The following is a 17,500-nucleotide window of genomic DNA, read 5'->3' on the forward strand; positions in this document are numbered from 1 at the left end:
GGCCGTGAAGGAAGCGAACAAACAGGTCCAGGTGTCCATTTGGACTTTTCAGGGATTTCTCCATGGCTTTCTTTAGGAAGTCATCCAGAGATGAGTTCTGCTGGTCTTTGCCGTTGTCTCCCTCTTTTAGGAAGGTGCCCAGGACTGTTGTCATCTTGTTGGTGAAACAGTGGAGCATGTAGACTGCAGCCAGAAACTCCTGAACGCTCAGATGAACAAAGCAGTAGACTGTTTTCTGGAAGATCACATGCTCTCTTTTAAGGATCTCAGTACAAACTCCTGAGTACACAGAGGCCTCTGTGACATCCAGACCACAGCGCTCCAGGTCTTCTTGGTAGAACATGATGTTTCCGTTCTCCAGATGTTCAAATGCCAGCCTCCCCAGCTTCAGAATAACTTTCCTGTCAGATCTGGTGAGTTCCTCAGGACTCATCTGAGGTCCCTCATCATACTTGTTCTTCTTCTTCTTGGTCTGAACCAACAGGAAGTGTGAGTACATGTCTGTTAGGGTCTTGGGCAGCTCTCCTCTCTGCTCCGTGCTCATCATGTGCTCCAGAACTGTAGCAGTGATCCAGCAGAAGACTGGGATCAGACACATGATGTAGAGGCTCCTGGATGTCTTGATGTGGGAGATGATTCTGCTGGACAGATCTTCATCACTGAACCTCCTCCTGAAGTAGTCCTCCTTCTGGGCGTCAGTGAAGCCTCGGACCTCTGTTAGCCTGTCCACACATGAAGCAGGGATCTGATTGGCTGCTGCAGGTCGAGACGTTATCCAGATGAGAGCTGAGGGAAGCAGATTCCCCTTGATGAGGTTTGTCAGCAGCACGTTTAACGAGGACTTCTCTGACACATCAGACACAGCCTCACTGATGCTGAAATCCAACAACAGTCTGCTTTCATCCAGGCCATCAAAGATGAACAAAAGTTTACAGACAGCCAGCGTCTGGGCTCTGACCTTCTGTAATGTTGGATGGAAAACACGGAGCAGCTCCAGAAGACTGTGGCGCTTATCTCTGATCAAGTTCAGCTCCCTGAATGAAAGCAGAACCAGCAGACTGACATCTTGGTTTTCTGAGCCCTCTGCCCAGTCCAGAGTGAACTTCTGCACAGAGAAGGTTTTTCCAACACCAGCCACACCGCTGGTCAGAACCACTCTGATGGGTGTCTGTTGGCCAGGTAAGGCTTTAAAGATGTCCTGACACCTGATTGGAGTCTCATGGAAGGTCTTCTTCTTAAGAGCTGTCTCAACCTGTCTCACCTCATGTTGGCTGTTCACCTCTTTATTCTGTCCCTCTGTGATGTAGAGCTCAGTGTAGATCCTGTTCAGGAGGGTTCTACTTCCTGTTTCATCAGTTCCTTCAGTCACATGTTCACATCTCTCCCTCAGACTGATCTTTAGCTCCCTGAGAAGTGGATGGAGACCTACTTTCACTGAAAAAGAAGAGTAAGAGTGATAGAAGTTACTGAACATCCAAGAAGATTTTTATTCTTTCTTTAAAAAGCACTAATCACAACAGAAGAACAATCTAAGGCTCAACGTCAGACAAACCTGTGTTACTCTGAAATCAGAGGCAGAACACTGAGCCTAACCAAAGTGTTTAATGGGCTGAGATTGATCAGAATTGTAGCTATCTACCGTAGCCCGTCATCTGATGATGGACTTTACAGAGGTTTGAAGACAGGGCGGTGTTAGGGCGCACATTTTGGTCTTGCATGTATGAATCAATCTAGTCAGGGCTTTTTATTGGTCTATCTCTCTATCTATCTATCTATCTATCTAAAACTAGAGTAAAATGTTTTGAGTTTTCTTCGACTAGAACCAGAACAAAATGTTTTGAGTTTATTCGACTAGAACTAGACCAAAATGTTTTGAGTTTTCTTCGACTAGAACTAGACCAAAATGTTTTGAGTTTATTCGACTAGAACTAGACTAAAATGTTTTGAGTTTATTCGACTAGAACTAGACCAAAATGTTTTGAGTTTATTCGACTAGAACTAGACTAAAATGTTTTGAATTTTCTTCAACTACAACTAGACCAAAATGTTTTGAGTTTTCTTCGACTAGAACTAGACTAAAATGTTTTGAGTTTTCTTCGACTAGAACTAGACCAAAATGTTTTGAGTTTATTCGACTAGAACTAGACCAAAATGTTTTGAGTTTTCTTCAACTACAACTAGACTAAAATGTTTTGAGTTTTCGTTGACTAGAACTAGACTAAAATGTTTTGAGTTTATTCGACTAGAACTAGACCAAAATGTTTTGAGTTTATTCGACTAGAACTAGACCAAAATGTTTTGAGTTTTCTTCGACTAGATCTAGACCAAAATGTTTTGAGTTTATTCGACTAGAACTAGACTAAAATGTTTTGAGTTTATTCGACTAGAACTAGACTAAAATGTTTTGAGTTTATTCGACTAGAACTAGACCAAAATGTTTTGAGTTTATTCGACTAGAACTAGACTAAAATGTTTTGAATTTTCTTCAACTACAACTAGACCAAAATGTTTTGAGTTTATTCGACTAGAACTAGACTAAAATGTTTTGAGTTTTCTTCGACTAGAACTAGACCAAAATGTTTTGAGTTTATTCGACTAGAACTAGACTAAATGTTTTGAATTTTCTTCAACTACAACTAGACCAAAATGTTTTGAGTTTTCTTCGACTAGAACTAGAGTAAAATGTTTTGAGTTTTCTTCGACTAGAATTAGACCAAAATGTTTTGAGTTTTCTTCGACTAGAACTAGACCAAAATGTTTTGAGTTTATTCAACTAGAACTAGACCAAAATGTTTTGAGTTTTCTTCGACTAGAACTACACCAAAATGTTTTGAGTTTATTCGACTAGAACTAGACCAAAATGTTTTGAGTTTATTCGACTAGAACTAAACCAAAAAGTTTTGAGTTTTCTTCGACTAGAACTACACCAAAATGTTTTGAGTTTTCTTCGACTAGAACTAGACCAAAATGTTTTGAGTTTTCTTCGACTAGAACTAGACCAAAATGTTTTGAGTTTATTCGACTAGAACTAGACTAAAATGTTTTGAGTTTATTCGACTAGAACTAGACCAAAATGTTTTGAGTTTATTCGACTAGAACTAGACTAAATGTTTTGAATTTTCTTCGACTAGAACCAGAACAAAATGTTTTGAGTTTATTCGACTAGAACTAGACCAAAATGTTTTGAGTTTTCTTCGACTAGAATTAGACCAAAATGTTTTGAGTTTTCTTCGACTAGAACTAGACCAAAATGTTTTGAGTTTATTCGACTAGAACTAGACCAAAATGTTTTGAGTTTATTCAACTAGAACTAGACCAAAATGTTTTGAGTTTTCTTCGACTAGAACTAGACCAAAATGTTTTGAGTTTTCTTCGACTAGAACTAGACCAAAATGTTTTGAGTTTTCTTCGACTAGAACTAGACCAAAATGTTTTGAGTTTATTCGACTAGAACTAGACCAAAATGTTTTGAGTTTATTCAACTAGAACTAGACCAAAATGTTTTGAGTTTATTCAACTAGAACTAGACCAAAATGTTTTGAGTTTTCTTCGACTAGAACTAGACCAAAATGTTTTGAGTTTATTCGACTAGAACTAGACCAAAATGTTTTGAGTTTATTCGACTAGAACTAGACCAAAAAGTTTTGAGTTTTCTTCGACTAGAACTACACCAAAATGTTTTGAGTTTATTCGACTAGAACTAGACTAAAATGTTTTGAGTTTATTCGACTAGAACTAGACCAAAATGTTTTGAGAGTATTCGACTAGAACTAGACTAAATGTTTTGAATTTTCTTCAACTACAACTAGACCAAAATGTTTTGAGTTTTCTTCGACTAGAACTAGAGTAAAATGTTTTGAGTTTTCTTCGACTAGAATTAGACCAAAATGTTTTGAGTTTTCTTCGACTAGAACTAGACCAAAATGTTTTGAGTTTATTCAACTAGAACTAGACCAAAATGTTTTGAGTTTTCTTCGACTAGAACTAGACCAAAATGTTTTGAGTTTATTCGACTAGAACTAGACCAAAATGTTTTGAGTTTATTCGACTAGAACTAAACCAAAAAGTTTTGAGTTTTCTTCGACTAGAACTACACCAAAATGTTTTGAGTTTTCTTCGACTAGAACTAGACCAAAATGTTTTGAGTTTTCTTCGACTAGAACTAGACCAAAATGTTTTGAGTTTATTCGACTAGAACTAGACTAAAATGTTTTGAGTTTATTCGACTAGAACTAGACCAAAATGTTTTGAGTTTATTCGACTAGAACTAGACTAAATGTTTTGAATTTTCTTCGACTAGAACCAGAACAAAATGTTTTGAGTTTATTCGACTAGAACTAGACCAAAATGTTTTGAGTTTTCTTCGACTAGAATTAGACCAAAATGTTTTGAGTTTTCTTCGACTAGAACTAGACCAAAATGTTTTGAGTTCATTCAACTAGAACTAGACCAAAATGTTTTGAGTTTTCTTCGACTAGAACTAGACCAAAATGTTTTGAGTTTATTCGACTAGAACTAGACCAAAATGTTTTGAGTTTATTCGACTAGAACTAGACCAAAAAGTTTTGAGTTTTCTTCGACTAGAACTACACCAAAATGTTTTGAGTTTTCTTCGACTAGAACTAGACCAAAATGTTTTGAGTTTATTCGACTAGAACTAGACTAAAATGTTTTGAGTTTATTCGACTAGAACTAGACCAAAATGTTTTGAGTTTTCTTCGACTAGAACTAGAGTAAAATGTTTTGAGTTTTCTTCGACTAGAACCAGAACAAAATGTTTTGAGTTTATTCGACTAGAACTAGACCAAAATGTTTTGAGTTTTCTTCGACTAGAACTAGAGTAAAATGTTTTGAGTTTTCTTCGACTAGAACTAGACCAAAATGTTTTGAGTTTATTCGACTAGAACTAGACCAAAATGTTTTGAGTTTTCTTCGACTAGAATTAGACCAAAATGTTTTGAGTTTTCTTCGACTAGAACTAGACCAAAATGTTTTGAGTTTATTCAACTAGAACTAGACCAAAATGTTTTGATATTATTCGACTAGAACTAGACTAAAATTTTTTGAATTTTCTTCAACTACAACTAGACCAAAATGTTTTGAGTTTATTCGACTAGAACTAGACTAAAATGTTTTGAGTTTTCTTCGACTAGAACTAGACCAAAATGTTTTGAGTTTATTCGACTAGAACTAGACTAAATGTTTTGAATTTTCTTCAACTACAACTAGACCAAAATGTTTTGAGTTTACTACAACATGAACTATACCAAAATGTTTTGATTTTATTCGACTAGAAATAGACCAAAATGTTTTGAGTTTTCTTCGACTAGAACTAGACCAAAATGTTTTGAGTTTATTCAACTAGAACTAGACCAAAATGTTTTGAGTTTTCTTCGACTAGAACTAGACTAAAATGTTTTGAGTTTATTCGACTAGAACTAGACCAAAATGTTTTGAGTTTATTCGACTAGAAATAGACCCAAATGTTTTGAGTTTTCTTCGACTAGAACTAGACCAAAATGTTTTGAGTTTTCTTCGACTAGAACTAGACCAAAATGTTTTGAGTTTTCTTCGACTAGAACTAGACCAAAATGTTTTGAGTTTATTCGACTAGAACTAGACTAAAATGTTTTGAGTTTATTCGACTAGAACTAGACTAAATGTTTTGAGTTTATTAGACTAGAACTAGAGTAAATGTTTTGTTTTTTCTTTGAGTAGAACCAGAACAAATTGTTTTGAGTTTATTCGACTAGAACTAGACTAAAATGTTTTGAGTTTTCTTCGACTAGAACTAGACTAAAATGTTTTGAGTTTTCTTCGACTAGAACTAGACCAAAATGTTTTGAGTTTATTCGACTAGAACTAGACCAAAATGTTTTGAGTTTATTCAACTAGAACTAGACCAAAATGTTTTGAGTTTATTCGACTAGAACTAGACCAAAATGTTTTGAGTTTTCTTCGACTAGAACTAGACCAAAATGTTTTGAGTTTTCTTCGACTAGAACTAGACCAAAATGTTTTGAGTTTATTCGACTAGAACTAGACCAAAATGTTTTGAGTTTATTCAACTAGAACTAGACCAAAATGTTTTGAGTTTATTCAACTAGAACTAGACCAAAATGTTTTGAGTTTTCTTCGACTAGAACTAGACCAAAATGTTTTGAGTTTTATTCAACTAGAACTAGACCAAAATGTTTTGAGTTTATTCGACTAGAACTAGACCAAAATGTTTTGAGTTTTCTTCGACTAGAACTAGACCAAAATGTTTTGAGTTTTCTTCGACTAGAACTAGACTAAAATGTTTTGAGTTTATCTTGACTAGAACTAGACCAAAATGTTTTGAGTTTATTTGACTAGAACTAGACTAAATGTTTTGAATTTTCTTCAACTACAACTAGACCAAAATGTTTTGAGTTTTCTTCGACTAGAACTAGAGTAAAATGTTTTGAGTTTTCTTCGACTAGAATTAGACCAAAATGTTTTGAGTTTTCTTCGACTAGAACTAGACCAAAATGTTTTGAGTTTATTCATCTCTAACTAGACCAAAATGTTTTGAGTTTTCTTCGACTAGAACTAGAGCAAAATGTTTTGAGTTTTCTTCAACTACAACTAGACCAAAATGTTTTGAGTTTTCTTCAACTAGAACTAGACCAAAATGTTTTGAGTTTTCTTCGACTAGAACTACACCAAAATGTTTTGAGTTTTCTTCGACTAGAACTAGACCAAAATGTTTTGAGTTTTCTTGACTAGAACTAGAACAAAATTTTTTGAGTTTATTCGACTAGAACTAGACTAAAATGTTTTGAGTTTATTCGACTAGAACTAGACCAAAATGTTTTGAGTTTATTCGACTAGAACTAGACTAAATGTTTTGAATTTTCTTCGACTAGAACCAGAACAAAATGTTTTGAGTTTATTCGACTAGAACTAGACCAAAATGTTTTGAGTTTTCTTCGACTAGAATTAGACCAAAATGTTTTGAGTTTTCTTCGACTAGAACTAGACCAAAATGTTTTGAGTTTATTCAACTAGAACTAGACCAAAATGTTTTGAGTTTTCTTCGACTAGAACTAGACCAAAATGTTTTGAGTTTATTCGACTAGAACTAGACCAAAATGTTTTGAGTTTATTCGACTAGAACTAGACCAAAAAGTTTTGAGTTTTCTTCAACTACAACTACACCAAAATGTTTTGAGTTTTCTTCGACTAGAACTAGACCAAAATGTTTTGAGTTTATTCGACTAGAACTAGACTAAAATGTTTTGAGTTTATTCGACTAGAACTAGACCAAAATGTTTTGAGTTTTCTTCGACTAGAACTAGAGTAAAATGTTTTGAGTTTTCTTCGACTAGAACCAGAACAAAATGTTTTGAGTTTATTCGACTAGAACTAGACCAAAATGTTTTGAGTTTTCTTCGACTAGAACTAGAGTAAAATGTTTTGAGTTTTCTTCGACTAGAACTAGACCAAAATGTTTTGAGTTTATTCGACTAGAACTAGACTAAAATGTTTTGAGTTTATTCGACTAGAACTAGACCAAAATGTTTTGAGTTTTCTTCGACTAGAACTAGAGTAAAATGTTTTGAGTTTTCTTCGACTAGAACCAGAACAAAATGTTTTGAGTTTATTCGACTAGAACTAGACCAAAATGTTTTGAGTTTTCTTCGACTAGAATTAGACCAAAATGCTTCGAGTTTTCGTTGACTAGAACTAGACTAAAATGTTTTGAGTTTTCTTCGACTAGAACTAGACTAAAATGTTTTGAGTTTTCTTCGACTAGAACTAGACCAAAATGTTTTGAGTTTTCTTCGACTAGAATTAGACCAAAATGTTTTGAGTTTTCTTCGACTAGAATTAGACCAAAATGCTTCGAGTTTTCGTTGACTAGAACTAGACTAAAATGTTTTGAGTTTTCTTTCGACTAGAACTAGACTAAAATGTTTTGAGTTTTCTTCGACTAGAACTAGACCAAAATGTTTTGAGTTTATTCGACTAGAACTAGACTAAAATGTTTTGAGTTTATTCGACTAGAACTAGACCAAAATGTTTTGAGTTTATTCAACTAGAACTAGACTAAAATGTTTTGAATTTTCTTCAACTACAACTAGACCAAAATGTTTTGAGTTTTCTTCGACTAGAACTAGACCAAAATGTTTTGAGTTTTCTTTGACTAGATCTAGACCAAAATGTTTTGAGTTTATTCGACTAGAATTAGACCAAAATGTTTTGAGTTTTCTTCAACTACAACTAGACTAAAATGTTTCGAGTTTTCGTTGACTAGAACTAGACTAAAATGTTTTGAGTTTATTCGACTAGAACTAGACCAAAATGTTTTGAGTTTTCTTCGACTAGAACTAGAGTAAAATGTTTTGAGTTTTCTTCGACTAGAACCAGAACAAAATGTTTTGAGTTTATTCGACTAGAACTAGACCAAAATGTTTTGAGTTTTCTTCGACTAGAATTAGACCAAAATGCTTCGAGTTTTCGTTGACTAGAACTAGACTAAAATGTTTTGAGTTTTCTTTCGACTAGAACTAGACTAAAATGTTTTGAGTTTTCTTCGACTAGAACTAGACCAAAATGTTTTGAGTTTATTCGACTAGAACTAGACTAAAATGTTTTGAGTTTATTCGACTAGAACTAGACCAAAATGTTTTGAGTTTATTCAACTAGAACTAGAGTAAAATGTTTTGAATTTTCTTCAACTACAACTAGACCAAAATGTTTTGAGTTTTCTTCGACTAGAACTAGACCAAAATGTTTTGAGTTTTCTTTGACTAGATCTAGACCAAAATGTTTTGAGTTTATTCGACTAGAATTAGACCAAAATGTTTTGAGTTTTCTTCAACTACAACTAGACTAAAATGTTTCGAGTTTTCGTTGACTAGAACTAGACTAAAATGTTTTGAGTTTATTCGACTAGAACTAGACTAAAATGTTTTGAGTTTTCTTCGACTAGAACTAGACTAAAATGTTTTGAGTTTTCTTCGACTAGAACTAGACCAAAATGTTTTGAGTTTTCTTCGACTAGAATTAGACTAAAATGCTTCGAGTTTTCGTTGACTAGAACTAGACTAAAATGTTTTGAGTTTTCTTCGACTAGAACTAGACTAAAATGTTTTGAGTTTTCTTCGACTAGAACTAGACCAAAATGTTTTGAGTTTATTCGACTAGAACTAGACTAAAATGTTTTGAGTTTATTCGACTAGAACTAGACCAAAATGTTTTGAGTTTATTCGACTAGATCTAGACCAAAATGTTTTGAGTTTATTCGACTAGAACTAGACCAAAATGTTTTGAGTTTATTCGACTAGAACTAGACCAAAATGTTTTGAGTTTTCTTCGACTGGATCTAGACCAAAATGTTTTGAGTTTATTCGACTAGAACTAGACCAAAATGTTTTGAGTGTATTCGACTAGAACTAGACCAAAATGTTTTGAGTTTTCTTCGACTAGATCTAGACCAAAATGTTTCGAGTTTTCTTCAACTACAACTAGACTAAAATGTTTCGAGTTTTCGTTGACTAGAACTAGACCAAAATGTTTTGAGTTTTCTTCGACTAGATCTAGACCAAAATGTTTTGAGTTTATTCGACTAGAACTAGACCAAAATGTTTTGAGTTTTCTTCAACTACAACTAGACCAAAATGTTTTGAGTTTTCTTCAACTACAACTAGACTAAAATGTTTCGAGTTTTCGTTGACTAGAACTAGACCAAAATGTTTTGAGTTTTCTTCGACTAGAACTAGACAAAAATGTTTTGAGTTTTCTTCGACTAGATCTAGACCAATATGTTTTGAGTTTATTTGACTAGAACTAGACCAAAATGTTTTGAGTTTTCTTCGACTACAACTAGACCAAAATGTTTTGAGTTTTCTTCGACTACAACTAGACCAAAATGTTTTGAGTTTTCTTCGACTAGATCTAGACCAAAATGTTTTGAGTTTATTCGACTAGAACTAGACCAAAATGTTTTGAGTTTTCTTTCGACTAGATCTAGACCAAAATGTTTTGAGTTTATTCGACTAGAACTAGACCAAAATGTTTTGAGTTTATTCGACTAGAACTAGACCAAAATGTTTTGAGTTTTCTTCAACTACAACTAGACCAAAATGTTTTGAGTTTTCTTCAACTACAAGACCAAAATGTTTGTGTTTCAGAAGGCTCTCATTGTGGGCAGATGAGACCAAAATGTTTTGAGTTTTCTGTCTAGAACTAGACCAAAATGTCTTTGTTTCATTCTGACTAGAACTCAGTCAGCAAACAGCAGCTGAAGAGGAGTTTCAACCACAGATCCTTTACTTTCCTGTAGATTCTTTGGCTTTCATTGTGCTGCAGGATGCCTGCTCTCGGAGACTTCTCCCTGCCCAGCTTACAGACAGAAATCAGACACCATTCTAACTGAATATCTAGAGACATTTGAGCCTCATGACCACAGATTTCCTCTGAGAGACAAGGACCAATGAGAGCATGCAGATAAAGGCTGAGATGAGGCTTGATGGCAGAAGAGAAGAGTGCTGGTCTGACTGGTGGTCTGTGGTCCTTCACCAGAGAGGACAGGAGGACTGGCCTGGTGAATCAACCCAGAGTCCACAGCTGGTAGAGACCAGATCCTTCAGGACTTTCCGAGACACACGAGAGAAAGCTGGAGCTGAGAGAGAGAGATACAGGTCTTTCTAAGTAGAAAGGTGCTGAGAGAGTGAGAGCTACATTTATAAGGATGGTCCAGAAAGACAAAGGTTGTCCAAACTGTCTTTACAACACTAGTAGCATCACTGGAAGGAGGACATATAGGTGATTGATCCAGGCTGGAGAGAGAGAGAGACTGTATTTACAGTCAAGGGCCTGAAAACCAGTCTGAGTTCTGGCCGATGGGCAGAGGGTGAGCTCAGAGATATTCAGTGTGTGTGGAAAGGTTCTGATGGATGGCGCTGATCTCCATGAGTAGATATCTTGAGGGTTAGTTCACTAATGTCACAGGCAGGTAAAATGTATGTTTGGTCAACGCTGTATTTACATTTCCTGGATCATAGCTACCATACAAACCCTGGACTGATGTCCACAGAGAGAAGAAAACAGATTTCTTTTGTTTGGTCTGTTCATTGCAGACAGCAGAAATTCTGTAAATGTTCACATTAAACCTGATTAACACTGAGGGCTGAATCATGTTGACTACAGGTGTAGAAGGTCAGAGAAGCTGAAGACCCCAGATAGATGGCAGAAGAGTCCAGGGAAAGCTAACCAGGAACTGAGATGCTGTGATGACATATGCTCAAACTAGAGCAGGCTTCTTTGGGACCGTCCTGAGGAGGGTTCTATGCAGGTATCCGCTTCCTGTCCAGAGGAGGACCTACACACGTGGACAAAATTGTTGGTACCCCTCTGTTAATGAAAGAAAAACCCACAATGGTCACAGAAATAACTTGAATCTGACAAAAGTGATAATAAATAAAAATTCAATGAAAATTACGCAATGAAAATCAGACATTTCTTCTGAACTGTGGTTCAACAGAATTATTTTAAAAAACAAACTCATGAAACAGGCCTGGACAAAAATGATGGTACCCCTAGAAAAGATGTAAAATAATGTGACCACAGGGACATGTTCAACCAAGGTGTGTCCTCTAATTAGCATCACAGGTGTCTACTAACTTGTAACCAGTCAGTCGGCCTATTTAAAGGGTGACAAGTAGTCCCTGTGCTGTTTGGTGACATGGTGTGTACCACACTAAACATGGACCAGAGGAAGCCAAGGAGAGAGTTGTCTCAGGAGATTAGAAAGAAAATGATAGACAAGTGTAACTCATGCGTGAGTGCTCGTCCTCTGCGGTGTGTTCTGCACTTGTTTAGTAACCACACGGGAAACGAAGCATGTTTTCTGGATCTTTACTTTTGGCAGCTCTCTGTGTTCATAGGAGAAAAATACAGAAATCCTCAGCGTGATTCTGGCTGCAGCGCACATCTCTCTCTCTGATAAAACACACACACACACACACACACACACACACACACACACACACACACACACACATCAAAGGGGGGGGGGGGATTTCCCCACCTAGCATGAATGCTGCATCCCAACAGCTTCGGCTCCCACCCTCACAACAAAACTCGATTAACAACAAACCGGAGTTCATATGAAACTCAACGCAGCAATATTAAGGTAAATAAATGACGAATAACAACTTTTAAAACAGTTTATCGGTGGAGTTTTGCTGGGAATCTACCTACCTCTGATCATGCTGGTAAAAGCTTTGAGCAGAGCGGGTGCTGCGCGCGCATGTACCGATGTCGCTACGCATTCACACGCACACTGAGGCTCCAAAAACACAGGCAGGCAGGAGAGGGGAGAAAAAGACTGAACATAAAATAGGACCAGAAATGAGTGTTTTGGTGAAATTCACAGGCTGCAACCTTATCATCTGCTACACAAGCATGTTAAAGGTAAAGGCTATAAGACCATCTCCAAGCAGCCTGATGTTCCTGGGACTACAGTTGACCATATTATTCAGAAATGTAAGATCCACGGGACTGTAGCCAACCTCCCTGGACGTGGCTGCAGGGGGAAAACTGATGACAAATCAAAGAGACGGATAATAGGAATGGTAACAAAAGAGCCCAGAACAACCTCCAAAGACATTAAAGGTCAACTCCAAGGTCAAGGTTCATCAGTGTCAGATCGCACCATCCGTCATTGTTTGAGCCAAAGTGGACTTCATGGGAGACGACCAAGGAGGACACCACTGTTGAAAACAAATCATAAAAAAGCCAGACTGGAATTTGCCAAACTGCACGTTGACAAGCCACAAAGCTTCTGGGAGAATGTCCTATGGACAGACCAGACAAAACTGGAACTTTATGGACAGGGAAACATCAGCTCTATGTTCACAGATGCAGAAATGAAGCATACCAAGAAAAGAAGACTGTCCCTGCTGTGAAACATGGAGGAGGCTCTGTTATGTTCTGGGGCTGCTTTGCTGCATCTGGCACAGGGTGTCTTGAATCTGTGCAGGGTACAATGAAATCTCAAGACTATCAAGGTATTCTAGAGAGAAATGTGCTGCCCAGTGTCAGAAAGCTTGGTCTCAGTCACAGGTCATGGGTCTTGTAACAGGATAATGACCCAAACACACAGCTAAAAACAGCCAAGAATGGCTAAGAGCAAAACACTGGACTATTCTGAAGTGGCCTTCTATGAGCCCTGATCTAAATCCTACTGAACATCTGTGGAAGGAGCTGAAACATGGCGTCTGGAGAAGGCACCCTTCAAACCTGAGACAACTGGAGCAGTTTGCTCATGAGGAGCAAAATACCTGCTGAGAGGAGCAGAAGTCTCACTGACAGTTACAGAAATCGTTCGATTGCAGTGATTGCCTCAAAAGGTTGTGCAACAAAATATTAAGTTAAGGGTACCATCATTTTTGTCCAGGCCTGTTTCATGAGTTTGTTTTAAAAAAAAATCTGTTGAACCACAGTTCAAAAGCAGTGTCTGATTTTCATTGCTTAATTTTCATTGAATTTTTATTTATTATCACTTTTGTCAGATTCAAGTTATTTCTGTGACCACTGTGGGTTTTTCTTTCATTAACAGATGGGTACCAACTATTTTGTCCACGTGTGTAGAAGGCTCTCATCCCTGTGGGCAGCGGATGAGCATTTAAACAGCTGAGTTTTTCCTGTCTCCTGTGTCTTTGTTTCATTCTGACTAGAACCACCTATCAGTCAGCAAACAGCAGCTGAAGAGGAGCCTTTTCAACCACAGCCATCCTTTACTTTCCTGTAGATTCTTTGGCTTTCATTGTGCTGCAGGATGCCTGCTCTCGGCAGACTTCTCCCTGCCCAGCTTACAGACAGAAATCAGACACCATTCTAACTGAATATCTAGCAGACATTTGAGCCTCATGACCACAGATTTCCTCTGACAGACAAGGACCAATGAGAGCATGCAGATAAATCTGCTGCTTCCACCATGTTTCAGGCTTGATGGCAGAAGCAGACCCTCTTACTTTGTTCAGTGCTGGTCTGACTGGTGGTCTGTGGTCCTTCACCACACTGTGGACAGGAGGACTGGCCTGGTGAATCAACCCAGAGTCCACAGCTGGTAGAGACCAGATCCTTCAGGACTTTCCCACACACGGCACAGCTGGATTTCTGCTGACTCTCCATCTTCCACCTGTAAATACAAGTCTTTCTAAGTTCACTGGTCACTTCATGGTGCTGAGAACAGCCTAGACCTCCTGTGCTACATTTATATCTCTTCAGGATGGTCCAGCTCCAAAGACCTCCATCTCAAAGGTTGTCCAAACTGTCTTTACAACACTACGTAGCATCACTGGAAGGAGGACATATATTTTGTGTGATTGATCCATTTTTGGCTGGGAATTCCACATGACTGTATTTACAGTCAAGGGCCTGAAAACCAGTCTGAGTTCTGGCCGATGGGCAGCAACAGTCTAGTGAGCTCAGACGATCCCATTCAGTGTGTGTGGAAAGGTTCTGCCCTCCCCAACCACAGCGCCAGACGCTTGGCTGTGGTCCGCATTCACCCTGTTTAGTGGGTGCTGAACGTGACGGTCAGGGTTTAAGGTTGGAGACTATTGGATAATGGGTTCCTACTTTAACCCTCCATCCCCCTTCCCCTAACCCTAACCCTGATCTTTGAGGTCTAGGAGTCTAACCCTAACCATTAGGGGTCTAACCCTAGCCATTAGGGGTCTAGGAGTCTAACCCTAACCATTAGGGGTCTAACCCTGGCCATTAGGGATCTAGGAGTCTAACCCTAACCATTAGGGGTCTAACCCTAGCCATTAGGGGTCTAGGAGTCTAACCCTAGCCATTAGGGGTCTAGGAGTCTAACCCTAGCCATTAGGGATCTAGAAGTCTAACCCTAACCACTAGGGGACTAACCCTAGCCATTAGGGGTCTAGGAGTCTAAACCTAGCAATTAAGGGTCTAGGAGTCTAACCCTAGCCATTCAGGGTCTAGAAGTCTAACCCTAGCCAGTAGGAGTCTAACCCTAGCCATTAGGGTCTAACCTAGCTATTTGTGGTCTTGGAGTCTAACCCTAACCACTAGGGGTCTAACCCTAGCCATTAGGGGTCTAGGAGTCTAACCCTAGCCACTAGGGGTCTAACCCTAGCCATTAGGGGTCTAGGAGTCTAACCCTAGCCACTAGGGGTCTAGGAGTCGAACCCTAGCCATGAGGAGTCTAACCCTAGCCATTAGGGGTCTAGGAGTCTAACCCTAGCCATTAAGGGTCTAGGAGTCAAACCTAGCCATTAGGGGTCTAGGAGTCTAACCCTAGCCATTCGGGGTCTAGAAGTCTAACCCTAACCATTAGGAGTTTAACACTAGCAATTAAGGGTCTAGGAGTCTAACCCTAGCCACTAGGGGTCTAGAAGTCTAACCCTAACCATTAGGAGTGTAACCCCAGCCATTAGGGGTCTAACCCTAGCAATTAGGGGTCTGGGAGTCTAACCCTAACCACTAGGGTCTAACCCTAGCCCACAGGGGTCTAGGAGTCTAACCCTCGCCTATAGGAGTCTAACCCTAGCCATTACGGTTCGAGCAGTCTCACACTAGCCAAGAGGGGTCTAACCCTAGCCATTAGGGGTCTAGGAGTCTAACCCTAACCATTAGGGGTCTAACCCTAGCCATTAGGGGTCTAGGAGTCAAACCCGAGCCATGAGGAGTCTAACCCTAGCCATTAGGGGTCTAGGAGTCTAACCCTAGTCATTAGGGGTCTAGGAGTCTAACCCTAGCCATTAGGAGTCTAACCCTAGCCATTAGGGGTCTAGGAGTCTAAACCTAGCCATTAAGGGTCTAGGAGTCTAACCCCAGCCACTAGGGTCTAACCTAGCCATTAGGGTTCTAGGAGTCTAACCCTAGCCACTAGGGTCTAACCCTAGCCATAAGAGGTCTAGGAGTCTAACCTAACCATTAGGGTCTAACCCTAGCCATTAGGGGTCTAGGAGTCAAACCCGAGCCATGAGGAGTCTAACCCTAGCCATTAGGGGTCTAGGAGTCTAACCCTAGCCATTAGGGGTCTAGGAGTCTAACCCTAACCATTAGGGGTCTAACCCTAGGCATTAGGGGTCTGGGAGTCTAACCCTAACCACTAGGGGTCTAACCCTAGCCATTAGGGGTCTAGGAGTCTAACCCTAGCCATTAGGGGTCTAAGTCTAGCCATTAGGGGTCTAGGAGTCTAACCCTAACCATTAGGGGTCTAACCCTAGCCATTAGGGGTCTAGGAGTCTAACCCTAACCATTAGGGGTCTAACCCTGGCCATTAGGGGTCTTGGAGTCTAACCCTAGCCATTAGGGGTCTGGGAGTCTAACCCTAACCATTAGGGGTCTAAGTCTAGCCATTAGGGGTCTAGGAGTCTAACCCTAACCATTAGGGGTCTAACCCTAGCCATTAGGGGTCTAGGAGTCTAATCCTAACCATTAGGGGTCTAAGCCTAGCCATTAGGGGTCTAGGAGTCAAACCCTAACCATTAGGGGTCTAACCCTAGCCATTAGGGGTCTGGGAGTCTAACCCTAACCACTAGAGGTCTAACCCTAGCCATTAGGGGTCTAGGAGTCTAAGTCTAGCCATTAGGGGTCTAACCTAGCCATTAGGGGTCTAGGAGTCTAACCCTAAGCCATTAGGGTCTAAGTCTAGCCACTAGGGGTCTCGGAGTCTAACCCTAACCATTAGGGGTCTAACCCTAGCCATTAGGGGTCTAGGAGTCTAACCCTAACCATTAGGGGTCTAACCCTAGCCATTAGGGGTCTTGGAGTCTAAGTCTAGCCATTAGGGGTCTGGGAGTCTAACCCTAACCATTAGGGGTCTAACCCTAGCAATTAGGGGTCTGGGAGTCTAACCCTAACCACTAGGGGTCTAACCCTAGCCATTAGGGGTCTGGGAGTCTAACCCACTGGTGTTGTGTAAAAACTTAACTGTTTTGTTACACATTGTCTCTTGCAAAACATCCCTTATTCCATTTCTTTCAGGAACTGTATACCAATACAGAAAGAAAAAACAGACTCAGACTTAAGACCTGCTCCATCCTAACCATTCTCCCTAGAGGTCTAACTATATCCCTTTAACCTAACCATTAAGGGTCTAGGAGTCTAACCCTGACCATTAGGGGTCTGGGAGTCTAACCCTGACCATTAGGGGTCTGGGAATCTAACCCTAACCATTAGAGGTCTAGGAGTCTAGCCCTAACCATAAGGGGTCTGGGAGTCTAACCTGACCATTTGGGGTCTGGGAATCTAACCCTAACCATTAGAGGTCTAGGAGTCTAGCCCTAACCATAAGGGGTCTGGGAGTCTAACCCTGACCATTTGGGGTCTGGGAGTCTAACCCTGACCATTAGGGGTCTGGGAGTCTAACCCTGACCATTAGGGGTCTGGGAGTCTAACCCTGACCATTAGGGGTCTGGGAGTCTAACCCTGACCATTAGGGGTCTGGGAATCTAACCCTAACCATTAGGGGTCTAGGAGTCTAACCCTA

At 39.4% G+C, this 17,500-nt stretch overlaps 1 protein-coding gene across 1 annotated transcript in view; it reads right to left on the minus strand.

The window, feature by feature from the left end:
- Window positions 1-17,500, minus strand: part of LOC121506637 (NLR family CARD domain-containing protein 3-like) — a 30,862-nt gene that overhangs the window by 449 nt on the left and 12,913 nt on the right. Inside the window, exons 10-11 of the mRNA XM_041782457.1 lie at window positions 14,007-14,173; window positions 1-1,434 (exon numbers count right to left, since the gene is read on the minus strand). The exon at window positions 1-1,434 is cut by the window's left edge and continues 449 nt beyond it. Coding sequence (XP_041638391.1) covers window positions 1-1,434; window positions 14,007-14,173 — 1,601 coding nt within the window. The remainder of the gene's footprint in view (window positions 1,435-14,006; window positions 14,174-17,500) is intronic.

Source organism: Cheilinus undulatus, unplaced genomic scaffold (assembly GCF_018320785.1).
Source record: "Cheilinus undulatus unplaced genomic scaffold, ASM1832078v1 Contig19, whole genome shotgun sequence".
Lineage (NCBI taxonomy): Eukaryota > Metazoa > Chordata > Actinopteri > Labriformes > Labridae > Cheilinus > Cheilinus undulatus.